We start from the raw sequence: 20551 nt of genomic DNA, 5'->3' as shown, positions 1-20551 counted from the left end.
GCGGACCAAGGCCCATCCCCCCCACCTGTTACACTTATGGTGGTAAATGTGAGCCCTTTAAAACTTCAGAACAGCACGACGAGTCTCATCACACACAAAAAGTATCCAATTAGACATACAAGCCCACAGATTCTCAACGAGTAACCACCACATATTAACAGGCACCACATGGTCAGACCACAGCAAGTTCACTTTCACACTACAATGGAAAGAAAGAAGAAAAGAGAGCGAAGAACCCAACGCACATTCACAACCAGAGGAAAAGCAGACCACACATGATAAACACTTCATGAGAAACTGGGCCAAAACAAGTAGCACCACTCAAAACAGAAACAAAAGTCACAAAACAACCACTACTACACATGAAGAAACTTTGTAGGAAACTCGAAAGACGCAAACAAAACCATATGGAGAAAAGCCATAAGAACATACACAAACAGCATAAAGAAAGCAAAAGCAGAACACTACCATACGTACACGAACCTTGACCAGACCAATACGAAAAAAAATATTTGAACTCATGAACAAACTACTGAAAACCCAGAACATATTGGCGACAACTGAACCACCACCAACTACAGACAAGCTTGCACAATACTTCAAAAACAAAATAACAAACAAGCTCAAACCTTGCAAAACCACAAATAAACGTCACAGACTACCTACAGGACTGCGAAACACACGACAACCACACCGCAGCAGACAGAATATGGACCACGTTCAAACCACCCCAACTAGACACAGTAAAGACACTATTGACAAAATACGAGAATGCATATTGCCTACTTGACAAATGCCCCAACTACATGATGAAACACCCATACATGTTTGAAAAAGGTCAATTTCCAACAGATAAAGGCGACATAGTACTCACACCTATCCCCAAGAACACTATCAGCAAGATCAGTGATATCACAAATTATAGACCAGTAGCCTCAAAACCACTACTGACCAAAACGATGGAAGGTCTAGTAACACCTAATGGAATACTTGACAAAACTCTCAATTCTTCATAAATCTCAATCAGGTTTCAGACTACAACACAGAACTGAGACGGTCTTAACCACCCTGATAACTAAATTCACAAGCATAATATGCCAAGGACAAAACGTATTACTACTACAATTTGACATGTAAAGTGCGTTTGACCTAGTAGACCATACCATACTAATGACACTGCTCAACATAGGAATCAGCGGTGCAGTGGCAACATGGTTCAATGGCTTCCTAAAGACCAGATCCTATATTATAAAGATATCCAACCAAACATTAGCCTCATGGATTTCTGAGTGCGGGCTACCATAGGGTTCGCCAAAATCACCAACACTGTTCAAATGTAACAATGGGGTCACTCGGGAAAAAAACTGGAATTAATGAGTTTCAACCCATTTATATACACAGACATCATCATCATCTTCATACCTTTCCAAAACCAATATCACGAACATACAGGACAAATTTAAAAAAAAAGGAATGGACCTCATGGAAGAATGGGCAACAACTTTCAAACTGAACAGAGACAAAACCAAATTCCTAGTACTATCCAGCCCACACAACCCCACATCCTACCAAAAATTCACAATCAACCAACAAACATACCACATCAAAACAACTTAAAATACTAGGATTCATTCTCAACATCTAACACTGGACAATCAAATATCAGCAGTAACATCAAAATGCTTCAGAACACTATGGAAACTGAGAAGAATAAGAGACTATCTCCCTAGACAAACTTCTTGTCCAATCAATGATACTATTGCAACTAGACTATAGCAATGCAGCATATGTAGGGTACAAGGAAAACACACTTAAACCTGTGGCAAACAGTCCAAAACATAGCAGCAAGACTGATCTTCAAGAAATCGAAATACGAAAGAGCAACCCCACTGCTTGAAACACTACATTGGCTACCAGTCAAGGCAAGAATATTTTTCAAAGCGAGCACCCTAATCTTCAAGATACTGTTTGGAATGGCACCCGAATACATGCTTAACAAGATTGAACTATCCTGAAGAAAGGCCAGCCCAGTAAACTGAAACCACCTACTCCTACATCTACCCAACTGCAAAAACACCATCTACAAAACTGTCTACACAGCAAGATTTAGTTAGCAGGGTTCCAAATGGTGGAACTCGATACCAAAAACTATAAGAAGCATTACCAATCTCCTCCAGACTATTGACTTTTCCTCCAGGAACTTTTCCAAACCCAGATACGCTAACCGCTGTTACTGCATTCTCCAGAAAAGAGTTCCTGAGCTTAACTATTCGTTGAGTGAAAGAAATATTTCCTCCTATTTGTTTTAAAAGTATTTCCAGGTAACGTCAAGTGTTCCCTAGTCTTTGAATCTCTGGAAAGAGGAAAAAAAATCGATTTACTTCTACTCGTTCTACACCACTCAGGATTCTGTAGACCTCAATCATCTCTCTCTTCATCAGTCTCTTTACCAAGCTGTAGAGCCCTAACCTCTTTAGCCTTTCCTCATATCAGAGGAGGTCCAGCCCCTTTATCATTTTGGTCGCTCCTCTTTGAACCTTTTCTAATTCTATATGTTTTTCGAGATACGATGACCGGAACTGGGAGGAGTGGAGGAGTGGCCTAGTGGTTAGGGTGGTGGACTTTGGTCCTGGGGAACTGAGTTCGATTCCTGGCACAGGCAGCTCCTTGTGACTCTGGGCAAGTCACTTAATCCTCCATTGCCCCATGTAAGCCGCATTGAGCCTGCCATGAGTGGGAAAGCGCGGGGTACAAATGTAATAAAAAACAAAACTGAACGCAATCCTAAAGTAAGGTCACAACATGGAGGGATACAAAGGTATTATAGTATTTTTGGTCTTATTCACCATCCCTTTTCCTAATAATTCCTAGCATCCCGTTTGCTTTTTTTGGTCGCCGCTGCACATTGGGCAGAAGATTTCAACGTATTATCTACAATGACACCTAGATAATTTTCTTAGTTGCTGACCCACAAGGTGGACCGTGGCATAGGGTAACTATGATTCGGATTATTCTGTCCAATGTTTCATCACCTTGCATTTGTCCACATTAAATTTCATCTGCCATTTGGATGCCCAGTCTTCCAATTTCCTAAGGTCTTCCTGCAATATTTCACAGTCCGCACATGTTTTAACAACCTTGAATACTTTGTGCAATCTGCAAATTTAATCACCTCACTCATCGTTCTGATTCCAATATCATTTATAAATATGTTAAATAGCACTGGTCCCAGTACTGATCCCTGAGGCAGTCCACTATTCACCCTCCTCCATTGAGAGAAATGACCATTTAATCCTACCCTCAGTTTTCTGTCCAATAACCAATTCCTAATCCACACCAGAACACTGCCTCCTATCCCATGACTCTAATTTTCTCAGGAGTCTCTCATGAGGAACTTTCTGAAAATCTAGATACACTACATCAACCGGCTCACCTTTATCCACGTTTGTTTACACCTTCAAAAAAAATGAAGCAAATTGGTGAGACAAGACATCCCTCGGCTGAACCCATGCTGACTCTGTCCCATTAAACCATGTTTGCCTACGTGTTCTGTAATTTTATTCTTTATAATAGTTTCCACTATTTTTCCTGGCACCAATGTCAGGCTTACCAGTCTGTAATTTCCCAGTTCACCCCTGGAACCCTTTTTCAAAATAGGTGTCACACTGGCCACCCTCCAATCTTCAGGTATTATGGACAATTTTAACGACAAGTTACATACTACTAACACAGATCAGCAATTTCATGCTTGAGTTCTTTGAGTACCCTTGGATATATGCCATCCAGTTCAGGTAATTTACTACTCTTTAATTTGTCAATTTGGCTCAGTACATCTTCCAGGTTCACCAAGATTTCTTTCAGTTCCTCCTCATCATCACCCTTGAAAACCATATCCAGTACAGGCAGATCTCTTACATCTTCTTCCGTAAAACCAAAGCATTCAGTTTCTCTGCTATGGCCTTGACCTCTTTGAACGCCCCTTTTACTCCTTCGGATTCGCTCACGGGTTTTCTGCTTCTGATTATACCTGAAAAAGTTGTTACTGTGAGATTTAGCCTCTACAGCAAGTTTCTCTTCATATTTTCTTTTAGTCTTCTTTATTAATGCTTTGCATCTGACTTGCCAATGCTTATGTTGCTTCTTATTTTCTTCATTTGGGTCATTTTTCCATTCTTTGAAGGACATTCTTTTGGCTGTAATAGCCTCTTTCACTTCATCTTTAACCATGCTGGCTGTTTTCTCTTCTTTCCACTTTTGCAAATACATGGAATGCATCTGGTCTGGGCTTCTATGATGGAATTTTTTTTAATAACATCCACGCCTGATTTAGTGTCCTAACCTTTGCAGCCGAACCTTTTGGCTTCTTTTTAACCATTTTCCTCATTATAGTTATCCTGTCGAAAATTAAATGCAGCTACAGTAGATTTCCTTTGTGGGTTCATCCCAGATAGTAGCTCAAACGATCATGTTATGATCACTGTTTCCCAGGGAATCCACCACCTCTCGTACTATGCCCTGCATACCACCAAGGACCAGATCCAAAATGGCTCCCCCCTTGTCAGTTCCTGGACCAACTGCTCCAAGAGGCAGTCATTTAATTACATCTAGAAATTTTATCTCCTTGGCACTCCCTGATGTAACATGTATCCAGTCAATATTGGGGTAATTGAAATCACCCATTATTATAGTGTTGCCCAGTTTGCCAGCTTTCCTAATCTCTGTAAACATTTCTTCATCCGTTTGTTCTGTCCCAGCGGATGGTAGTATAGACCTACAAGAATACACCTTCCCTTCACACATGAAATTTCTATCCATAATGATTCCATGCTGATATCTGTGTCATGTGGAATGTTTATTTTATTTGACTCAATTCCCTCTTTAACATATAGCGCAAACCCCCCCCCCCCCAATTTGATCCTCTGTATCATTGCGATACAATTTGTACCCTGTGAACACAGTGTCCCATTGATTGTCCTCTTTCCACCAAGTCTCTGAGATGCCTATTATATCTACCTCTTCATTTAGTGCTATATTCTCCAACTCTCCCATCATATTTTTTAGGCTTCTAGCATTTGTATACAGGCACTTCAAATTGTGCTTTTTCCTTGGATCTATAAGCTGCTTAGAAGTTGACAGGGATAATGCGCATTCTTTATCCCACTCTCGCGTTCCTAAATGTCCTGTTTCAATAGTATCCTTCAAGGATACTCCACACCGAACCATGTGCTCCTGGGCGACTGTTACTGTGGTTCAGTGGAGTCTCAGAGCTTTAGAATTAATCCGAATAGGAAATATGGCCATTTTTGAAACCGCAAAATCTCCTCCCCCCCCCCCCCCCCCAAAAAAAAATACCGTTTGTAACAAGGTTTTGTGCTGTTTATTTTTTCAGGCCATTTAAAAAAAATGTACAAGTGAAAAACGTAGAAAATCAAGGCATTGGGATGTAGGCGGGAGCAGCATTTTTAGCAGACTAGTCCCCCAGACATCACAGGAGAGCAATGGGGCACTGCTGTGGATTTCATATAAATGTTCACAAGTACACGTTTCACTGTTGTCTGCTGAGCCCTCCAAAACCCACTACCCCCAACTGTATACCACTACAATAGCCCTTATGGATGAAGGAGGCACCTCTATGTGGGTACAGTGGGTCTCTGGTGAGTTTTGGAGGGCTCAAAGTTTTCACCACAAGGAGATATGGGCCTGGGTCCACCTGTTTACAGTGCACTGCACCCACCACTGCACTACTCCAGGAACTGGTTGCTGCTCTAATGGACCTGAGCATAACATCTGAGGCTGTCACAGAGACTGGTGAGTACTATTTTTATTCACATTTTTGGGGGGTGGGAGGGGGTCATCCCTGATTCTCTCTAGTGGTCATTTAGGGCAACTTTTTCTGCCTTATTCATTAGAAAAGCAGGTCTAGACCAAAATGTTGAAGTTTTCGCCCTAGACGTTTTCATTGTGTTCCATTTTGGCTGTAAAACATCCAAGTATCAGGCATGCCCTGAGTCTGCCCTAACCCTGCCTTCATAAGTACATAAGTATTGCCACACTGGGACAGACCAAAGGTCCACCAAGCCCAGTATCCCGTTTCCAACAGTGGCCAATCCAGGTCACAAATACCTGGCAAGATCCCCTCAACACGCCCCTTTGTGATTTCGACATACTGCAGACAAAATGCATAGACATACATCTGCAAAATAGGTTTTGAAAAAAAAAAAACATTTGGACACTTTGAGAAGAAATCCAGCCAAATGGTGCTTTATGACACTTTTTGGACATTTTTCTCTTTTGAAAATGAGCTCCATGGTGTTCTTATAGAAACTTTGCGCTGAGTACTTCACTCTCATGGTAAGGTTCAATATATAGTGAGGTTTAAACTCAACAGGGCTGGCTGTGTTCAATCAGGTGGATCTAATTATCAATTAAAAGTGGTAAGGAAGCAGTTACTTTTCACGAGTGATATGGATAGCTTTGTTCCTTATATAACTGGCATAATAACGTAAAAACTGTGGTGTGTTTACTCAGGTTCCCTTTGTCTAATATTACATTTTGTTTAAAGATCAGAAACCATTCAGTGTGACACATGCAATAAGGGAAATCAGGAGGGGGGGGTAAATATTTTGACATCACTCTATATAATTTACATTTAAAAAGGAGGAGGAGCTGGCAGTAGTAGATTTGAATATGTATTACCAAGGGTGGGTGGGGTTATGAAGAACCTGAGACTGATCAAGAAGGGGCAAATCCTACTGCAACTTTAACAATAAAATCTGGCATTCAATCTCAGTGTAATGGGATTTTAGAAATCAACTGTCAACGCTCCTGCCCACTATGGAGAATCTAATTTCATCCAGAAATGTTTCAAAAGAAAGGAAAGCAAAACAGATGTGGGCACATAATAAAAATAATATGGAAGTATCTGAGAGTTAAGTTCAGGAGACATCTTGAGAAGAGGCATAAGGGTTATTTGCAACAAGATCATTAAGATGTTACACTAAAAGAAAAAGCGAGAAAAAACGTGAAATTATTATATTGCAACATATCTTGAAAAGGATGAGTTTCCAGAATGCATGAAGCTCTCTTGCTAAGAAAACACATTGGTGTGAGGTGTCTGGAAGCGACTGTGACATATCACTGGTTCGATTCTGAGTAGAATCAAACACGGGTTACAGCAGAAAATCCATTAGCTCTTTAGCAATAATGGTGAATAGTTGTGAACTAATGACAGCTGGAAGGGCAGTAAAGCTCGGGATAGAAGGGACAAGAAACCAGATATTTCCATTCTTATGTGATGGATGTCCAGAAATACAAAAGTAGTGGAATCTAATCAATAGCTGGAGGTCTCTCTCAGGAGGCTGTACACATTAAAATAAATTGGATGTATCTCTGCTGGGGGCAGAGAAATACACCAGGGTGTGGGATATTCTCACAATGGAGAAATTAACTCAGAACAAGACAAAGATAAACCACAAACGTAATTATCTGGAACTGCTCAGGGTTACACAAAAGCCTTCTATAACAAAGTGAGAAGGCAACAGAGGTTAACAGCGTTTAATATTTTCTGAGGAACAACTATGTCAATGACAGTGAACATGTGCTACTTAGAAGCATATCTGGATAAGGTAATTTATCAGTAAACGTTTGTTTATAAGTAAAATATAACACTGACTTTGACCAACAATCTGTATATTTTTATTTTGTGATTTCTATTCAGATCTGCATATTGTAATATTGATGCAATGGCTTAGCTCTTAATCAAATATTCAAAAAAGCAAGAAAAATAGTGCATGATGAAGACAGCACACTTACTGCCAACTCCTCCACACGCTCCAGAAATCTGCAGTGTTAAGAAGAAAAGGAGAACCATTACAAATTTGCACCTTTCCAGTGAAACCAGTGTCGTTCAGTGGGCAGCAGCGGGTACTTGCAGGAAGCAGGGCATCCCGTCACTTTCTTCTAGTTTCTAGAGGTCACTCAACTCAGGCTGACATCTCGAACACCTTCACAATGATCTCTCTTCCCTAAAGTCATCTAAGCTCTCTTTGAGTCCAGTAAGACTACCTACTTCCAAAATGTCTTGTAGCAAAACATTTCCCCAATTCTCTGCTCTTCCTCTCGTTTGGTTTACATCTGTCACTTCACAGTGTTATGGGGTGTCCTCTAATTCTTGTCCCATTTTCTGCACTCCTACATATATCCTTCACCGATTCTCCTCCAACCTAAAGATTCCTCACCGTTTTTGAGTCTCTTTGTGTAGAAGTTGTTCCAAGCTCCCAACCATCTGTGACTCCTTTCTGTACCTTTCTCAGATCACTACATCTGCTTACAGTATTCAGGATCTGACTTGTTTATAAATCCTCTCTTAATAATTCCTCACTTTGTAAAAGCCTTTTAAACCAATGCCACACACTCGGAACTCTTTCCTGCGTGGCAGAGACCACACTAAAGTCCAAGACAATTGGGCTGTTGTACCATATGACATCAATTTATCTGTGTTTAACTTTGCTACTATGCGATTGCCAGATGACCCCCCCCCCCCCCCACTGTTATAGGAAAACCTTTAACAGGAGAAGTGGGGCGAGAATACTGGAAAGAAGCATTACCTAAAAAGATCCCGAAGTATTTTCTGGTCATCGATTTCTCGGAGGAAATGAATGAAGTGCTGCAGAGCTACTGGCCTCACTTCCAGCTCTCGGAAGAATATTTCTGAAAAAGAAAACACAGATGAAACACTTCATTCCTTCCATCTCAGGCCTGGGAGACCACAGGAAAGTGGGCAAAACATTGAGATAATGCAAAGCAGCCCTCTGTCCTGTTAGTACCATGTACTCACCCATGCTAAGAGTCCTCTTCAGAAATATTAACACCTGGAAAAAGAAGACAGTCTGTAGATAAGCAATATTTACACTGCAATAACAAATCATGTATCCTCCCTCCCCCCACCTCCACCACAGGGAATTTCTACCATTACAATACCATTCCCATCGTGTATCCTCTTTCCCCCATCACAGGAAGTACTTACTGCTGCGATACCATTCCCATTGTGTATCCTTCCTCTCTCATCACAGGGAATACTTACCGCAGTGATGACATTCCCATCGTGCATCCTAACCGCCTCATCAAGTAGCTGTAGTTTGTCCTTCAGGGAACGAAATCTTTCCAAGGAGTAAACCTGTGTGAAAGGAGAAATATTTCTGTATTAATACATAGACCATGGAGAACGAGTTAACGGATTGACATCTCTGGCTCCATTACACAACAGTACCCCAACGTTGAAAGTTAGATTGGATAGGATTGGGGGGGGGAGGGGTTCAAAAAGGATTTCACATGTGCAGCTTTCTTCAGTCATCTCTCTCTTTTTTTAAAATTATTTTTATTGAAAATTTTTTGAAATAAACACATCCAACAAAGCATTGTAACCTTCAACCATCCCCCCCCTCTAAACCAACTCCCGCTCCCTTAACATGAGAGATGATATGCATATGGCCACTACAAGTTGTGACAAGGCTACATCCCCGATGTATAGAGTGAAGCAGCAGAACCATGAACTACATATCCCAGAATGCATTTCCAGTCCTAGCAGTGAGATCCCAGGGGATAGGCAAGCTGGCCATATACCGTCTCTGACCACAAGAGGGAGGGTGAATGAAGGAGCCAGTTCCCGGGACCAGCAATCTGTATATCATGCTGCCCGCCTGTAATAGGGAGGGGTGGGCTGAGAAGCAGGAGGAGGATTGGATGGAAGAGGGAATTAATCAGCCTGAGCAGGGGAAGAAAGCAGAACGGAATGGGAGCTTGAGAGCTGAGGAAGGCAGCCCCTGACGGTTTGGAACCTACATGGTTTTGGGAATTTATTTTGGTTTAAACCCTGAGTGGTGGGGGAATTACTACCCTGTTTTGAAACCTGATTATTGTGAGAACCTCTGAAGTTGGAAGGCTTGTTTATGAAGGAGGGCTGCCTGGTGGGAAGAGGGGTTCAGTTCAGGAGGAGAGGAGCAGTGCAGGCTGAAAATCCTTGGGCAAGACAGGTCCCTAAAGAACTGAAGCAGGCTGAAATACCTTGGGTGGAAGGAAGTCCCAAAAGTATTGAACCTCCTGAAAGTAAAGGCTGCTTGGTGATTAACACTGTCTTGAGGGGAAATCCTGCTTGTGGGACAAGTACTATTTGTTTGCTACTGACTGGGACCACAAAAGCTGGGATTTCCAAAGGACTAATGCATTCCCCTCCGGGAAGGGGGCAAAGTCTTTGTGTAATTGGTTGATGTACTAAGCAAGGCAGAACAGCCCTGCCTGAGAAGCAAGTCTCTACTCTGGAGTGAAGTTTTGTTTATGAATCTGGAAAATAAAGGAATGTTTTGAAGTATTTCCTGGTGGCAGTTTTGTGAAGTCCTGGCTATTCGCGGGAGGCGGCTTCCTCCCCCCCATACTGGAGCAGCGGGCCAGTTTACAAAGTTCATTTCCAGTTCTCGTTCAGGCAAGTGCCAAGAATCAAGTCACTGTCTATATCACGGGGACCACCAACCGGGGGGGCATCCAAGTCAATCCCCGATAGAGATCTCCATTCTCTATGCTTTGCCCAGAGTTTATAGAAGTTAGTCACCTGTCCAGATCAAATAGCCGTGAGTTTCAACATCTGATATAAATAGTCCACTTTGTGAACCACCTTAATCACTGGTGGTACGTGCGGGTTTTTCCATGATGAAGCCAATATTATCTTGCCCGCCACCAGGAAGGTCGAGGCCAAGCGATGCATAGCTGATGAAATCCCTCAGGGGCAAAAATGTAATAGACAGTATTCTGCCAACATCTCGCCAAGCTGACGTAACAACTCTGCCCAATAGCTTTTTATTCTTGGGCAGGACCACCAGATATGAAACATATCTCCCCTACTTACAGCCCCTCCAGCAATGGCTCAAGGTTTGTTTAAACATTTTTGCAAATCGGTCAGGTGTATAATACCAACGATACAAAATCTTGTAGCCATTCTCTATCAAAGAGTTACTTATAGATACTCTTAACATATAACCAAATGCTCATTCCCAGCTCTGCATTTCATGACTAACCCCCAGGTCACGTTCCCATTGCTGTGTGTATTTCAAGATTGGTGACCTATGGGATAAAAGTACTGCATAGATTCGAGAGACACATCCTCTGGAACTCCACCCCCCATTGCCCGCTCTAGTCCTGTCGGTTCTAGCTGTAGCTCTTCTCGTGCTCTGCGGAAAATATAATTTCTTATCCGGCTATAGTGAAACAGGTGATGGGACGGGAGGCCAAACTCCTCCTGCAATTCTGCAAAAGATAGAAAAGTCCCTTCCTCCCAAAGCTGCCCCATATGTCTCATGCCTCTCTGCTCCCAAACCTTATATACCGAATCGGTCTCCCCCCAAGAAAATCCAGGCGTGCCTCGTATCGGCATTTGTCGAAAATATTGCCTGTCGGGTTGAATTTATGGCGTATATCACACCATGTTTGGAGAGGGAAACGGACCGCCGGGGGGGGGGGGGGGGGCCCTTGCAGCCAGGGCCTGTATGTGCATCCTAGGTAGCCATAGTGTTGAGGCCAATTGCGTAAGTCCCAACTATTGTTTTTCTATTTGAAGCCAATGTTTATTACTGACAGTGGCCCACCCCACCAGAAAGTGCAGCTGGGCTGCCTGAAAATACATAGAGAAATTTGGAACACCCATTCCCCCCCACAGCTTGGATTGGTATAGAACCTCAGCTCGCACCCTTGGGGGCTTGTGTTTCCAAATATACGCAAATGCTTTTCGTTTTAATTGGAGAAAAAAGCTTCTAGGGATTGGAAGTTGCAGTGCCAGAAACAAATATAGAATTTTTGGCAGTATCATCATTTTTATGGCTTGTATTCTACCTACCCAGGAAAGTTCCAACCCTTCCCAATGATCTAATTCCTCAAATAGTTCCCGTAGCTTCGAGAGAAAGTTTGCCCTAAACAAGCTCTGCAGTGTGGGTGTCAAGTTGACTCCCAAATTTCGAAGAGAGCATGTGGTCCATCTAAAAGGTAATCTTTGTAAGCTTATAGAGGCATCTCAGGAGGCAGATTTAGACCCATAATTTCTGACTTGGTCATATTGATCTGTAGTCCTGATATAGACCCAAACTGCTGAAGAATCTGCATCACCATCTGTACAGGGTTCTGAGGGTTGGTCAGTGTCAATAGATGTCATCCGCGAATAGCATGATCTTATGCTCTCCTGGCCCTATGCGAATGCCCTGTATAGCCGCATGAGCTCTAATTACTTGGGCCAGTGGTTCAATGGTGAGTGCAAATAGCAGCGGGGACAGAGTGCACCCCTGGCGTGTCCCCCGCCCCAGCCTAAAGGCGTCCAATCGAGCCCCATTAATAATTAAAGAGGCCATCAGATGGTCGTATAAAAGCTGAAGCCATAATATAAAACGTCCCGTTAAGCCCATGTTTTCCAAAACCCAAAACATGTAAGGCCGATGGACCTGATCGAACGCCTTCTCTGCGTCTAGAGAGAGCATTAATGTGGGCTGATGTGTGGTGTTTGCTTCATGTGTTAGATGAATGGCCCGTCTGATGTTGTCAAATGTTTGCCGACTCTCTATAAAGCCCGTCTGGTCCACATGGACCAACCGGGCATCAATCTTTGTAGATGCCTTGCCAAGATAACGGTGAATATTTTGTAGTCTGAGTCCAGTAGCGATATCGGGCGATACGATCCACACTGAAAAGGATCCTTTACCGGTTTTAGAAGAACAATGATATTTGCCAATTGCCAGGAGTGGGACAGTTCTGTCTGTGTTTCTAGAGAGTTAAGAACTCGTCAATAGTGGCGCCAAGAGCTTCCCAAAGGATTTGTAAAATTTATTCGTAAAGCCATCCGGCCCTGGAGCCTTTCCGTTGGGCAAATCCTTTATGGCCCAAGTAGGAGTAGCCTAGTGGTTAGTGCAGTGGACTTTCATCCTGGGGAACTGAGTTCGATTCTCACTGCAGCTCCTTGTGATTCTGGGCAAGTCACTTAACTCTCCATTGCCCCTGGTAGAAATAAGTATCTGAATATACTATGTAAACCGCTTTGAATGTAGCTGCAAAAAACCACAGAAAGGCGGTATATCAAGTCCCATTTCCCTTCCCTTCCCTCTAGAGTGATAGGTGTGGAGTCGTTTTGGGCTGGGGAGATCTTGGGAAGATCTACTGTGGCTAGGTATTCCTGTATCTCCTGGTACAAACATTTATAAAAGTCTAAGAAAGCTAAGCTGATATCTTTGGTGCTTGTCAGGCGCTGTCCTGCCCTCTCTTCTATTGCATGTATACAGTTTTATGTAGAGCTTTTTTTCAATTTATATGCTAGTAATCGGGAGGCCTTATTGCCAAATTCAAAATACATTTGTTGGACCCATTGTAGATGTTCCGCCACTTCCGCCAGTTGGAGCTCTCTGAGCTCCATTTGCATCTGGTGCATGCGAACGAGAGGTTACCCCAGGCGGGGGCATTGCCCGTGCTATCTGTGTTTGGAGATTTTCAAGTTCTTTGTGTGTAACTGTCGTGACTGGGCCACCTTTCGTCATCGTATGTGTGTGTGTAGTGAAATGAACTGACCCCGAATCACTGCTTTAAGGCCTTCCCCTAACACTCCATCCCCCACCTCCCCATTGTCATTAATAGTTATGTATTCCTTTATGTCTTTTTCTAGTCACAAAACTATATTTGGGTCTGCCAATAGACTATTAACTAAGCGCCATTGTGCGGGTGGGGGCGTTGTGATGTTACATATTATCTTTACAGTAAGAGGGGCATGATCTGACCAAGTTCTGGAATGTATTTGCACGGTGTGTACTCTGGATGTAGGAGTATGATCCCCTAGCCAAAGGTCTATCCGTGAGTGAGAGTCATGCACCGTGGAGTAGTATGTGTAGCTACGAGAAAAAGGATTAAAATGCCTCCAAAGGTCAAGCAACTGCCATGTACCCATGAACTTATGTAGTTTGGCCCAATCTGATCAAGCATACTGAACTCTTGCAACTGAGTTGTCCAAGGGGGGGGTGTGGAGTTAGATTAAAATCTCCCCCCACTAGTAGCGTACCCTCAATGTAGAGGGAGAGGACCACTGATAGCTCATCAAAAAACGAACCCTGGCTTTCATTAGGGGCATATATGTTTAATGGAGATAGAATTTCTGTTCCTACTCGCACAATCAGCAATACCTATCTTCCACCCCGGTCCCGTACAACCTGTTTCACCTGCCACGGTGTCTACATGATCCCTTTTTCTGTTTATCAGTTTGGCTAGAGGCGAAATGTAGATCTTTAAATTGGCCATGGTGACAAAATCGTTCATGGGTTGGTAGCAAATGGGTCTCCTGAACGAAGGCCACACTCGCCCCCAAGCGAAGCATTTCTTTAAACAGGAGCTGTCTCTTCATAGGAGAATTTAGCCCTTTGGCATTGAGAGTGAAAAGAGTCAAACTGCCCATGATATCTAAGCAATTACTCTAATTTATCTCTGAACCAGAAATCCCCCTTTCTTCCAGTTTCAGGAGGCCATATGACCTATGAGAGGGCTAACACTAATTCATCCCTCCTTACCCCTCCCCACAACCTAACATCACCCTCCATTGTATGGTAGGTGTTTCCAGAGGATGTGATCCGACCCCAATCCCTAGGTCAGATGTAGCAAAAACAAAAAGTAAACAAATATGCATATATAAATGAACCATAAAGCCCATAAACCATACGCAGCTAAACTTAAGCCTATCAGTAACCTTAACATAACAGATTTTAGCAATGCCCCTCCCCCCATTTTCATACATTCAACAGCATTTTTCAATCTTACAGACATGGAGATCATACAGATCTAGCCTTCTGCAAGGGTGACCTCAGTCATTCTTGATCCTCAGCTGCACAAATCAGGTCACTATTGCAGGGCCTGTCCTCCTCAGGGCAGACTCAGACTGTTGGCGTTGCAGGTGCCCTTTGCCCGAGGTCACCCTTTGCTATTGTGGCTTTTCTGGGCGTGGGGTCACCACCTTTCGTGTTGTAGTTGTTGTTAACTTGTTCAGATCAGTATCAGGGAACGTCTTTGTTGCCTCCGACGCCCTGCGTATCTGATGCAGCTTGACATCCTTATGGAAGCGTAGTGCAAACAGATAGTTCCATTTATATTGAATATTTTGAGAGCGAAGAAATTGTGTTAATGGCCTAAGCTCCACCCGGCGTCGCAGAGTAGAAAGAGCCAGATCTTAGTAAACCTTGATATGATACGTGTCCCACTTGAAGTCCGGTGACGCTCGTGAGGCATGCATTCTTTTTTTCTTTTATTTTAGTCAGATCACGTGGTTGGTTATTTCTGGGTGCTCCTAGACAGTCTACCTGAATCTCGGCAGGGTCCTTCTCAATTTGCATCTCCTTTAAAAGTGCGCTCGCCATTTGCTGTACCACCCACTCGCAGTTCGCATAGTGTGGGGTGTCCGGAAAACCCCAGAATTTTATGTTGTGGCTTCGGCTCCGATTTTCAAGGTCTTCTATTTTGTCCAGAGCTGATGAAAAACCTATCTTCTGTAGCCTGTGCGTTTAAAGTTTGCAGCATGTCCATCTGTTCCTCAATACATTTTTCATTCCCTGCCACGCGTTGCCCCAGCGCACTAATTTCCCCGTGGAGATCAGCTCCCAGCGTGTTGAGTTTGGTGTGGACTACCTTCAAATCGTTTTTTTATTTCCCGCATCCATGTTCTAATCTCCTGCAGGGGTTCGCTCACCTGCTCCGGCGATTCCGCGGATGTAAAGAGCGGCGGGGAGCACTGCGAGGCATGCTGTTGCTGTAGCTCTGGGGCTTGGTCCTCCAGGGCTCCCTTGTTAGCTTGCATGGCCGGCGAGGCTGGGCCCAAGTATGCAAACACGGCCAGAGATTGCACTGCTGCCTGTGAGGCCATAGGAGATCGACACCGGGATCTATCCTAGGGCTGATAGGATCTAAAGGGTCCGTGTAACACTAAAATAGTCGCTATGGTGCTAAATTTTGCTTAGGGTCGAGCGGAGCTCTGCGCTTAAGCTGCTATTTCTCCCGGTGGCATTACTTCCTCCTTTCTTCAGCCATCTCTAGAGACTGAACATTCCCACCAAGTTTGAAGCTATTGTGAAAAAAACCTGAAATGCATCCAATGATTTTTTTTCAACAGTTTTACTTAGTTTACTGTTTTCAAGACACAAAGGCTCATTTTCAAAACAGGAAAACGTCCAAAAAGTGGCACAAAGCGGCAGATGGACTAAAATGTCCAAATTGGTATTTTCAAAACCATTTTAAAGACAGTTTTCTATGCAGTGTGTCCAAATCACAAAGGGAAGTGTTGGGGGCAGGATTTGGGTGTTTCCAAAACTTGGACTTTTTTCTGCCATAATAGGCAAAAATGTCCAGGGCTAAAAGTCAGACGTTTCAGTCATGACTAAATCACAATAGGTGCCCTAAATGACTACTGGTGGGATTAAGGCTTGAACTCCCTTACTCCCCCAATGGTCACTGACCCCTTCCCTTCTCCCCCCACCAAAGATGTGAAAAAAATCAGTACTTACCAGCCTCTATGACAGCTTCAGATATTATGGCCAGTCCTATCAGAGTAGTAAGCAGGTCCCTAGAGTAGTCTAGTGGTCGGTACAGTGGACTGCAGAGGAGGAGACCCAGGCCCATATCCCACTCTAACTGGTACACTTGTGGTGGAAAGTGAGTCCTCCAAAACTCACTAAAAACCTACTGTATCTTCACGTAGGAGACCTGCTGACATAAGGGATATTGTAGTTGGGTACAGTAGGTTTTTGTTGGGTTTTGGAGGGCTCCCCATACAGTATGAGGAGGTAACGACGAGATGTGTACCTGGGACCTTTGATGTGATGCCCACTGCAGTGCCCCCTCGGCTGCCCCACTGCTCTTCTGGGATGTCTGTGTGGCCAGTCTACTAAGAATGCTGGCTCCCCATACATCCCAATGGCTTGATTTTGTGGGTTTTTCCCTTGGACATTTTTTTTCCAAAATTGTCCAAAAGATAGATGTACTAAGCACAAACACAACTATCAAATGGCAATTTTTGACATAAAAAGTTGGATGTTTTTCTGGTTTGAAAACGGCCACGTTCGCTACTGGATTTTTGAAAGTTTTCTGCAAACATGTCCAAAATGGAATTTAGATGTCATATCGAAAATGCCCAATGCCAGAGAAGCAGTTTGGAATTCTCTTAGTTGAAACTAGGAAGCAGACTTGACACTGTAAATAAACAGTCATAATGTGGTCAGTATAATAGATTAGTGACAAGGAGAACCCCATTCTCAGAGCTCTCTCTTTAGTTTACTAACAATCCCTCTTACTGGCATAGCACTAAACATAGCTATCGAGTCACATATGCAATAAAAAGCATATCACCTTCTAACAGATCTTGAAAAGCATTTCATACATTGGTCTAGGAGAAAATAAGTCACAAGATTCTTATCAATTTTCCCACGGCTGGCTTCTGGATTTTTCTGGTTACCCCATCCCCTGCTTAGTCTTCTCTGAGAGGCTTGAGATGTGAACTCTTTTTCAGAGGATAAGGAATGAATACTCTCTTGCAGAGAAATTTGTCTTGAAATGTCTCTCCTTGGGTCAGAGTGTCACTTCACCAGGTACATAAAAATACATTAAGGCAGAGGTTGGTGTTAAAATACATTGGAGTCAGCAGTGCACATACCTTACCCCTCTTCATTCGTCTAACAGTGTCTTCGATGTTCCAGTCCCCCCCGTAGTCCTGCAGCAAGGTTAAAAGCAACTTAGCCATTCACCTGCACAGATCCTTGTCCCACCTCCCCCCCCCCCCCCCCCACAAGGCCAAACTCCTGCCTGTTCTTACATTCCCACGGAAGTTGTGTCCTGTCTTAGCACCATGAAATGGCTGAAAACCAAGAGGTTCATTTCTAGCTTTCTTACAGAAATTCACATCTTATTTCATTCCAGTTTGTTGCAAGTGACTCTCATGGGCCTTTGCAGCAAGCTGTAAGAAGGATGCAGTGCAAACACCATCAGCTATGAAACACAGATACCCTTGTGTACTGGAGCACGTTCAGCTGAGATTCAGAGACCTGAACAGCTACTTAGATAACTCTCTAGGAAGATGGGATTCCCTGTGGAATGCTGTCCAAGTTCCCAAAGGAGGAGGACCCTCTCACCCTATACTTCTCTGCACCTGCAGTCAGAAGACAGTGGTCTAATGTCTGGCAGTTAAAATTTAATGCAAAGAAGTGCAGAGTGATGAACTTGGGATGTAGAAATCCAAAGACGCTCTATGCGCTAGGAGGTGAGAGACTTGTTAAGCACAGACTGGTAGAAGGATCTTGGGGCGACACTGTCTGAGGATCGCAGGACAATGAAACAACGTGACAAGGCAGTGGTTGTAGCCAGACGGATGCTGGGCTAAACAGAGAGAGGTATAACCAGCAAAAGAAAGGAGGTATTAATACCCGTCATTGGTGAAGCCCCACTTGGAGTACTGGGTTTAATTTTGGAGACCTTATCTAGCTAAGGACATCAAATGACTTGAAGCAGTTCAAAATAAGGTGACAAAAAATGGTATTGGGTTGACACTTGAAGACATGAACATGTATACCCTAGAGCAAAGGAGAGACAGAGGAGATATGATACAGACGTCTTGCTCGCCAGCAGTATTGGCAAATAGACATACAGAGAAGATCTGCTCCCCAGTGAAAACAAGAGAATGTATCCATGGAACTTAATCTGAAAAAGGCACTGGATTAATCTGAAATGGGACTAACAGAGTCAGACTGAGCTGGGTGCATTATACATTACTAACTAAAAATAGATAGTCCATGCGGCTTTGGAAAGACTCTACTTCCCAAATGTGCATTCCACCCTAATCCCTGCCACCCCACTTCCACCTCTCACTGCTTTTACAACATACCCACCTGGTATTCGGCCTTTGGTCTACGCAGTTCTGGAGCAAAGCTCTTGACAGATGTATCTGTGAAAGCTGCAAAAGGGCAGGAAACACATGTCAAATTTTGCTCTCCCATCATCACCCACAGCCTCGACCTGCATGAGACTGATGCTCAAAGACCTGCTAGGTGAGTATGGTTAACTGGCTAAGGTGAAATTAGGTCTTACCTGCTAATTTTATTTCCTCTAGACCCTCTAGAACGGTCAAGACGCTTGGATTATGCACGCCTACCAGCAGAGGGAGACTGAGAACACTCAACTTCAAACAGCTACAAGTAACCTGTGCAGAACCCCCACCAACCAGTAAATATATAATAAAGCAGAGGAGAAAATACTCCAAATAAAGACAACAAACCTCACAGAACCCTGTACTCAGAACTCCTCCCCAAACAAGGGGCACACTTCTGCACATGGAGCACAACCGGCACCCCAATCCACCTTTAGAAAGCACCAGGACAAAAAAAAATCCCAGAACCGACTAGAACAACAGATACAGAGACAAACCCTGCAGCAGTTACAGCAACTGTGGTTCAAACAAAAAAAAACAACATGCTCAAGACTGAAATATCAAAATCATACAGGGTGGGCTCTTGACGGGTCTGGAGGAAAGAAAATTAGCAGGTAAGACCTAATTTCACCTTCCTCCTGTAGGACCGGTCAAGACGCTTGGGCAGTACTAAAGCAGTAAGCACCTAAGGGTGGGACCTCCGAATCCCAGAGGACAGAACTGCTGCACCAAATCCAGCATCCTCTCTCGCTTGCACATCTACCCTATAATGTTTCACAAAGGAGTGCAAAGAGGACCAAACCGTGGCCTTGCAAATGTCAACAGGTGGAATAAAACTGCTCTCTGCCCAGGAAGCCGCCATCCCTCTAGTGGAATGCGCCTTGAGCACTGGAGGGACTGCATGACCCTTAAGCAGATAAGCCAAAGAGATCGCCTCCTTCAACCACCTTGCTATAGACGCCTTAGAGGCAGCCGCACCTTTCCTAGGCCCCCCCATACAAAACAACCTGTCGGAGGCCCGAAAATCTAGCGTCCGCTTAAGATAGAATTTCAAGACTCGCCGCACATCCAGCTTTGCGAGACAACGTTGCGAAGAGTCGCCAGACCTGTCTCCTAACACCGGCAATGAAATTACTTGATTCACATGAAAAGACGACACCACCTTAGGTAAAAAGGAAGGAACTGGACGCAGCAAAACCTTTTCCTTGGAGAACAGTAAAAACGGAGCTCTACACGAGAGCTCCTGCAACTCCCAAATCCAACGGGCAGAGGAAATGGCTACCAAAAACACCGCCTTCAGAGTAAGATCCTTGAAGGAACAGGAATCCAAAGGTTCAAAAGGAGCACCAACTAAAGCCTCAAGAACGAGATTCAGATCCCACTGAGGGACCAAAGGACATCGCGGGGGCCGAAGCAATTTAACTCCTCGCAAAAAATGCACACATCCGAAGCAGCAGCGACGGACCTACCCTGCACCTTTCCCCGGAAACAGGCCAAGGCCGCAATCTGCACCTTCAAAGAGAACAAGGCCAAACCCCTATCAAAACCATCCTGCAAAAATTCCAAAATCTGAGGAAGAGATGA

The 20551-nt window shown here is 43.8% G+C and overlaps 1 protein-coding gene across 2 annotated transcripts in view; it reads right to left on the bottom strand.

Moving 5' to 3' along the window:
- VIPAS39 (VPS33B interacting protein, apical-basolateral polarity regulator, spe-39 homolog) overlaps positions 1-20551 on the bottom strand; it is a 63191-nt gene that overhangs the window by 27418 nt on the left and 15222 nt on the right. For both annotated transcript variants that reach the window (XM_030214094.1, XM_030214095.1), the window contains exons 6-11: positions 18930-18994; positions 17702-17758; positions 9083-9175; positions 8837-8870; positions 8607-8709; positions 7813-7840 (exon numbers count right to left, since the gene is read on the bottom strand). In XM_030214094.1, the coding sequence (XP_030069954.1) occupies positions 7813-7840; positions 8607-8709; positions 8837-8870; positions 9083-9175; positions 17702-17758; positions 18930-18994 (380 nt within the window). The remainder of the gene's footprint in view (positions 1-7812; positions 7841-8606; positions 8710-8836; positions 8871-9082; positions 9176-17701; positions 17759-18929; positions 18995-20551) is intronic.

Source organism: Microcaecilia unicolor, chromosome 9 (assembly GCF_901765095.1).
Source record: "Microcaecilia unicolor chromosome 9, aMicUni1.1, whole genome shotgun sequence".
NCBI classification, from domain to species: Eukaryota; Metazoa; Chordata; class Amphibia; order Gymnophiona; family Siphonopidae; genus Microcaecilia; species Microcaecilia unicolor.
Note: the sequence above shows the minus strand (reverse complement) of the source record. Positions and strands in the feature narration are given on the sequence as shown.